The sequence below is a fragment of the Macrobrachium nipponense genome, chromosome 5, assembly GCF_015104395.2.
Source record: "Macrobrachium nipponense isolate FS-2020 chromosome 5, ASM1510439v2, whole genome shotgun sequence".
Lineage (NCBI taxonomy): Eukaryota > Metazoa > Arthropoda > Malacostraca > Decapoda > Palaemonidae > Macrobrachium > Macrobrachium nipponense.
In genome coordinates this window covers 75,175,570-75,184,004 of record NC_061107.1, presented here as the reverse complement: position 1 = coordinate 75,184,004, position 8,435 = coordinate 75,175,570, and the positions used below count along the sequence as shown (strand labels likewise).

At 47.8% G+C, this 8,435-nt stretch overlaps 1 protein-coding gene across 1 annotated transcript; it reads right to left on the bottom strand.

Moving 5' to 3' along the window:
• Positions 1–4,561: 4,561 nt before the first annotated feature.
• On the bottom strand, positions 4,562–5,340 carry LOC135215828 (uncharacterized). Its single transcript, XM_064250780.1, has 2 exons — positions 5,147–5,340; positions 4,562–5,015 (listed from the first exon to the last, which is right to left on the bottom strand). The coding sequence occupies exons 1-2, from the start codon at positions 5,338–5,340 to the stop codon at positions 4,562–4,564; spliced, it is 648 nt and encodes a 215-aa protein (XP_064106850.1).
• Positions 5,341–8,435: the final 3,095 nt, after the last annotated feature.

The following is an 8,435-nucleotide window of genomic DNA, read 5'->3' as shown; positions in this document are numbered from 1 at the left end:
AGTGCATACCTCAGTGAAACATTAGATTTCCTTTCCCCAGTGTAAGAGAAACAATTATCCTTAATCAAAGCAAGAAGTCATTTTTTCTTTTATCTTGTGTAATCTGGGATCCTTTTCCAGATTCCCTGAGTCACGTACGAAGTCTGTCTGCCCGCAAGTGTTGCATTCCCGCAAGTTTATGAAACCAGCTTTATCAATTCCATTTTGAGCCATCTAATATCCATTTGTGAGAGATTATAAGTCCACGTGGGGACCAATAGCATTTACTTTTCTCCAGGCCAGTACGAGCCTTTTGTAAATAAATAGCTGTAAAGTAACTAGCTGAGTTTCTGGCGACCTATTCCTCTAGATTAAATATTCATTATAAATCAGTTTTACGGTAAGTTCAATTAATTCATCTTGTCCTCCTTCAATTATTTCTTGTTTTACGTATCGAGCCTCTCTCAGCAGGCTCATACGTTAAAATATATTTAAATACATATAATAGGATATTATATATATATATTATATATATAGATAGTAGATATATATATATATAATTATATATATATATATATGATAATATATTATATATATATATTTATATGATATATACATATACAATATTACATATACATTAAGATATAATATATAATAATTATATATATATATTCTAATATATATTATAATAGATATATACTAATATATACTATATACCACGTTCGGATTCAAACTACAAATAATTCAAATCAGCATAATTGGTTAAATTCCTCCATTGTATGTATATATAGCATATATCTATAAAATCGCGATTTCAAACTACAGATGACAGCAAATCAGGATGATATTACAATAGTCTAAATTCCTTCTGTACACGTTCAAAATAGCGAATCAGATTGTAGTACCTAAATCCGTTCTTGTTACGTTCAGTGACAACCAGTTTTGAGAAATCAGTAACTAAAAAACTTTATTTCCTTTCTGACCCTAAGTTGGAATCTTTTAAAAATAAAACTTGAGCCTTGGGTTCACGGCACAGGCGGTGGCACAATGTTCAACGAAGCCGAAGGTTGGGAGGGCGAGAATGATCTCGGTATTTGGCTACCGAGTGCGACGATGTTACGTCTGTTGCTCTCAGAAAAAAAGATTTAAAAGTCAAACTAGCTTCGGATCTGAATCACAACAGGGGAAGAAGCTACGAAATTTCAGCTTGGAGGAAAATTTATGATTATTAATAGTATGGATGATGGAACCTTTAATCATGATGTAAAAAAAAAAAAAAAAAAAAAAAGTAAAAATGCAGAGTTTCTTCGGCGCAATCGAGTTTTCTGTACAGCGTATAATGCTGTATGAAACTCCCAGCCACGGTGTGGCCTGTGTTGGCATTATAGCAGTGCTAGATGCACGATCATGGTGAATGTAGGAAGCTGCGCTGAGTGCACAGGTGGATAATGATTCAAAGCCAGTAAACTTTAAAGCTGCAAGCAAGGGGTTAGATAACACAAGGAGTCAATCACAGTATCACAAGAGGAGCCACATGAACAAATAGCATGAGAATTTTGCCTCCTAAAGAACTAAAGATACTACGAGCTCAGCAGCCGGGCTGCCGAGTCACCTTAAGCACTTCCAATTTATGAATGATTTGCTGCCAGCTATAATAAGGGTACTAAAATTAAATCCACACCCAACACTTTAAAGGGCACAAGCTATAAAAAACTAAGAATGCATATTTTTCAAAATTTAAGCTTAAGGAACGAAAGCCAATCAAGGCAAATACCATTAAAAATCTAAAATTGTTATATCACATAAGTGCAGTAATAGACATCTAGTACACTATATAGACACAAATAAAATTACCTAACTACCACAAAAACACCCATGGTCCTACATGCAAATTTATACCAGTGGAGGTGTTCTTTGAGTGTCCCTTAGAAGTGGCCAAACACTGATAGAACCGAGCTGAAACTTCACTACTAACACAGTACTGCATTCATTTCAGAAAGGATCTCTCCATTTGTATCTGTTACTCAGAGATTCATTTGTTTATTCATCTCTTATTCTGAATCCAGTTTATTTATTAACCATTCTCTCTGTATTTAGAGTACTTCCCAGTAAAAAAACTCTATACACTCCCTAACTTCTTGCTCCCCTATGCCCCTCACCTTTATTACTCACCATCTTTTTCCCTTTTTTTCCTCTCTGATTACCCTAACTATCTTCATACATACTTGTACATAATCTCAACTGTCATGTAAATGCACCTCAAATAATCTCTCAGCAATCATTTACGGCAAAGGAGCTTGGATAGCAACACAACTGGTTGTGTAGCCACCACAGATCCAAAGGAGAACATGTCCATGGACTTGTTGGTGATGACCCTGAGGTAGAATGTGACAAAAGTTTCTCTGAAATTCTAGGAACAAGACTATGGCCTTGACTTTGTGAGCTCTCAGCTGGACCCAATAACTGTTCCTTCCCTCCCCCACAACAAGACAGCTAATACTCCTTTGATAGCTTCTAAAATCCTGAAAAAAAAAAGGCGTTTTTGGACACTACCTTCTTGAGTCAGCTAGTACGGTAATAACCAAGAGACGCCACCACTCTGGCCTAAACGTCTAGGCTCTCCCTGCACAGAACCACAAGGCTCACCCATGTAAAGTACCGGACCAGATCCCAACCAAAAAAAGTACTAGAGAGAAGGGACCAAACACTCTCTAATCTCTAATAAAATACTAAACTACTGACAGGTTCTGAGCTTTTGTAGCAAACTTGGAAACACAGGGCTCAGCCCTCTGAGTGTTTGACGAGATATGAAAAGTCATGCAACTTGACAACACTTCACTGAGGCTGAGGATAGTTGAGTAACAATCTCAAGAGTGAAATCTTCATCTGAGCCCTTCCCAAAGAGCTTTTACAGTGCCTAGTCAGGCTGTGGAGGACAAGAGTCACATACCATCCTGGAGGTGGCAAGACTGTTTGAAGCTCACAATAAGTTGTCAGCCCTACCAAGTAAGGACAGAGGGGATTTTGCCTTGATGAAGGCAGACAAGAAAGTTTGCCATCCGTTGAACATTAGCTCTGACTCAAAAGACCCCTTTCCTATGACACCCACTGCAGAGGATGGCCTACTTTCTCTGATACAGGAGGCACCTCAGAAGGCACCTAAAAATCTACCATGTATTACCTGAGAATCTCACAGGAACTGCTGGATAACCTATAACCATGAAGGTTCAGGTTCTGCATCAACTAGTGGCACCTCAGAAACGGGCAGCTGACAAAGTAGAGTTAGCCACAGAAGAAATTCTCTGGAAGCTTTACCCAGGAGAATCAACAGATTGAGACGCACTTCAGTGTGGACACAATGAAGAGCTACAAGGCATTCTCCAGGCAGTCCAAGGGTCTGGAACAGGAAAACAGAATACCAGAAGCTTCCCTTTTAGTTATGTGGTAAACATATCTATTACTGTATCCCCAAAAGCTCAAAACTCCCTTTCTGAGTTAAGGTTGAATCATGAATGGAATGAACAAGCTCCAAATCATCATTAAGCATCCTGTAGACAGGGGCAAAATTAGGGTGTGCAGTTTCCTAGGCCGGTGACTTTATGAGCAAGCAAATAGGGCCCTTATAGCTAGGAAGGGGTAAGTATTTGGGATTTATTTTCTAATTGAGCACCTCTAGATTATTATTATTATCAATACTAATAATATTATTATTATTAATTTTTATATATTTTTAATCATTACTATTAATTTTGGGGGGGCTGAGTTGCTGGGCCCTCACAGGCATGGGCCCTTGGGCCATAGCCTGCTCGCCCTGCCCCTAAATCCACCACTGCCAAAACTTGTCTAGTAGAGGCTGAGAGCAAACACTTATTCAGATTATCATGCACACTCACAATGACTATTCTGGGCATACCAGGAAATGCTCCAAAGTGCTTGCATTAAAATCATAAAGCAATTCTGGGTTATTCAAAGTTATATCCTGTTCATTAATTAATAACTACAGTAGTCACCAAAGTCCAATTTGACACATCACTTTCATTGAGCATGAAAACCTCTCACTTATGCCACCAAAAGACTAACATAACATTTACTCAGGTTACAAGTAATATCAAACTATAAATCCAGTAGCCTACCTAAGATTTGTAAAAGCTGGTGTTGAGGGATTGGGCTCCTTTATCTAGATTGGATAAATATGCGTAAGAACATGCGAGGTGTGAACAAAGAGGCAGGTAGAAGCGTACTGATCTTTATTACAGGTAAGGAAAATCAAATATACAGCATGTGGGCGGAAATGTGGTATCCGACCCGCGAGAGAGTAAAAGTGAGTCGGCGAGAGCCGATTTGTGTTTCTTGCGAGACATATAATTTAGAATATAAAAGTACATAAAATATGATCTTATAAGATATATACATTGGCGGAAAGCCCGCTGAACGCTCTCGAGGAGGAAAGTAAGAACAACGCGATTGAAGAATTATATACAGAGAAAATTGCGATAAGGCGTTGTCCTTACAAATACTCCCCCCCCCCCCCAAGACAATAATTAGGGCGTAATTGTTGGATGATTTTTAGTACTTCTGATCGCTACTCGCAGAAGCGAGCGGGCCGGCGGAGGCGGCCTCGGGTGCGCGAAACCAGCTGCTGTGGTAGATCCTCGGCCTCGGAGTCCTCGGGGATTTTAGGGGACGGGATGCCTCCCCTGAGGTGACCCTCGGGAGGTTCGACCGTCTTCCGAGGGCGGCCGCAGCTACGACTGGGTGGTTTGGCGATCAATGGAGTCGCTTCTTTCCGAAGAAGAGTGAGGCGCCCTATGGGATCCGCATTGGCGTACTCTTCGTCCATAAGGAAAGCTGGTTTCAGTCGGTCGATCGTGACCCAGTCCTCACAACCATTTATGGATATGAAGTATGCCTTGTCGGTGCGTCGGATGACACGGAAGGGGCCTCGGTAGGGTCTCGTTAGTGGCGGGCGGCAGGCGTCGTCCCTGATGAAGACGTGTTTGCAGGACGATAGGGCCTTCAGGAGGAAGCGTTTGGTTCTGTCAGAGAAGGTCTTGACGCAGGGCTTGAATTTTCCGGCGGATTCCCGAAGTCTGGTGATGGAGACGTCTGCGTCGTCAGCATTGGTCGGGAAGAACTTGCCTGGGACTGTCAATGGTTCCCCGTATACCTTCTCCGCAGGTGATGCTTCAGCGTTCGCCCGAGGGGCGGTCCAAAGCCGAGGAGGACCCACGATAGTTGGCTCTTCCAATCCTCGCCGGTGCAGCGTGCCATTAGGGAAGCCTTGAGCGATCGGTGGACCCTCTCCACCATGCCGTTAGCCGCCGGGTTGTAGGCGGTGGTGGCGTGTAGCGATGTCCCCATCAGGCGGGCCAGGGCGGTCCACAACTCCGACAGGAAAACGGGCCCGCGGTCCGTCGTGATCTCATCCAGCACTCCGAATTGACTGATCTAGCTGGCGAGAAAGGCTTCAGCGCACGCTTTGGTGGTTGCCTCCGACATCGGCGTCGCCTCAGGCCATCTGGTGGAGCGATCGATTATCATCAGGAGGTATCTGGCAAATTTCCGACGGGGGCAGGAGACCCACGACGTCTAAGTGAATGTGGCTGAATCTTCGTTTCAGCTGCAGGAATTCCCCCACGCCCGATTCTGTGTGCCAACTTACTTTATTTGTTTGGCAGGGAACGCAGGTCCTGGCCCACTCGAGGGAGTCCTTCCGAATTCCGTGCCAGACGAACTTCTCCGTCAGGAGGCGCATTGTCGTCCGGCCCGAGGGGTGCAAGAGTCCATGTATGACGTCGAATACGGCTCTCCTATGGGAGGCTGGAATCAGCGGGTGCGGGCAACCCGTGCTAATGTCGCAAAGGAGCGTCGTGCCTGCGGGTCCGAAGGGCACCTCCTCCCACTTGAGGGCGGTGATAGCTGTGCGATATGCGGCAGTCTCCGGGTCGGTGGCCTGTTCTCGGGCGAGGTCTTCGTAATCGATCCCGAGGTGAACAGCGTTGATCTCTATTCTCGAGAGGGCATCCGCCACGGGGTTCTTCTCACCGGGAACGTAATGGATGGTGCAGCCAAACTCAGCGATGGCTGCCAGGTGCCTCTGTTGTCTCGCTGACCAAGCGTCGCCCGCCTTGGTGAAGGCGTGCACCAAGGGGCGGTGGTCTGTCCTGATAGTGAAGGGGGCGCCCTCGAGGAGGTAGCGGAAGTGGCGCACTGCTTGGTACACCACCAGGAGCTCGCGGTCGAATGTGCTGTATCTCGTCTCGGCGCGTGACAGTTTTTTACTGTAGAGGGCGAGTGGCTGGGACCCGTCCTGGACCATCTGCTCGAGGATGGCCCCGCAGGCGGCGTTGCTGGCGTCAGTGGTGAGGCATAAGGGCACAGTAGGGTCCTGGTTGGACAAGGTTGCGGCTCTGGCGAGGGCCATCTTAAGGTCGTGGAAGGCCTACGCTTGTTCTGCTTCCCACGTCAGGTTTTTTGGTTTCCCCTTCAGGACCTGTGTTAGAGGGGACATGGTGCGGGCGACGTCAGGGATGAACTGGCAGTAGTAATTTACCATCCCGATGAATTCTTGCAGGGAATTGACGGTAGTTGGGGTTGGAAACTTCTGCACCGCGTCCACCTTCGAGGCCATGGGGCGCACGCCTGCTGCAGAGATCCCGTGTCCGAGGAAGTCCACCCTCTCGGCGCCGAAGGTGCACTTGTCGAATCGGATGACCAGCCCGTTTTCCTGCAGGCGTTTCAGGTGTAGGTGCTCCTCCGGGGACCTGGAAAAAATTAAAATATCTTCGACGTAGCAGACACAGAAGGGCAGGTCGCCCAGGATGCTGTCCATCAGGCGCTGGAAGGTGGCCCCTGCGTTTCTCAGGCCGAAGGTGGAGTAATGGAAGACGTAGGAGCCGAAGGGCGTGATGATGGCGGTCTTAGGAACATTCTCGGGGTGCACCGGAACCTGAAAATAAGATTTTAAAAGGTCCATTTTTGTGAAGATTTTTGCTGCATGGAGGGCCCCGGTCAAATCCTGCATGTTTGGCAAGGGGTAGTGATCGGGGATCGTAGCGAGGTTGAGTCTCCTGTAGTCTCCGCAGGGCCTCCAGGTGCCGTCAGGCTTTCATACTATGTGTAGGGGCGAAGCCTCAGGGCTTGACGCTTTCCGGCAGATACCCATTCGTTCCATTTCCGAGAATGCCCTTTTTGCATCCTGAAGGCAGCCCGGAGGGAGTTGTTGTAACTTTGCGTGTGTCGGGGGCCCCGTGGTGGTGATGTGGTGGAATATTCCGTGCTTGGGCGGCGTCCCTGCCACCTGACGAAGTTCCGGTTTGAAAACTTCGGGGAATTCCTGCAGGAGGTTGCCGTACTTGTGGGGGGGCGATGGTGCAAATTGTGGGGGCGCCTGGGCCTACTGCAAGCAGTAGGGAACGGCATGTCCCCGTGTCGAGGAGGCGTTTGCGACCCACGTCAACCAGGAGGCCGTTATGCACCAGGAAATCCGCCCCCCAGTCTGCGATGGTGAAATTCCAGACGTAGTTGCGCCCCAAGATGGATATCTCGAGGGACTTCGTGCCGTAGGAATGGATGGGGGTCCCGTTTGTGGCGACGAGGGCGGTTGGGTTGTCAGGCCCGCGGCTGCAGTCTTTTCCTGAGGGCGGGAATATCGAGTGCATCACCCCGGTGTCCACCAGCATATTCCGGCCGGAGATCGCGTCACGGACATAAAACCCTATGGCGTGTGGTTCCGACGAGGCCGCTGCCACGGGCGACTTTGGTTTTGGCTGCTGGAAGGTGCAGGGGCTTTCGCATCTCCTGAAGTGTCTTTCGAACCTAAGGTGGTAGTGGCACCAGGAGTTTTCGCCCCGCTGCGTGTGGGAGGACTTCCTCTGGGTCACGGCGCCGATCTCTTGCATTGGGTTGTCTTCTTCTTCTTCTCCCTTCTCTGCGGCTAGGCCCACGGAGGGTCAGGGAGCGGCGAGCCTTGCAGCCTTGCTCGACAGCTTCAGCCTTTTAGCTTTCTCTAATAGTTCCTCGTCGAGGAGGGTGTATGCGTCCGTTAGCTGTCATCGAACATCTGGCTCGAGTTGCCGCAGGAATATTTCGCGGCTCAGGCAGATTTCCTTTTTCTTCCCATCAGGACCTACTTCGGGCAGGCGGAGGAGGCCCATCACCATGTCCCAGGCATCCTGTGGGTCGGCGCCTCGCATCGGGTTTGTAACTAGGTCGAGGGCGCGGGCGGCTTTTTCAGCTATGGGCGTGGAGTAGGCTGTCACGAGTCTTGTTTTTAATTCGTCAAGTGTGACAGGTATGGTCTGTGCTCGGCCGGTCAGCCAGGGGGTTATTCGGTCGAATACCTCTGCCGGGAGGACTGACATGACAAGGTCAGCCTGCAGTACCTTGTCCGTGAGTCCCGCGACCCGGAATTGCCCTTCAGCTCGGATGAACCAGGCGGTTGGGTTCGCTGTTGT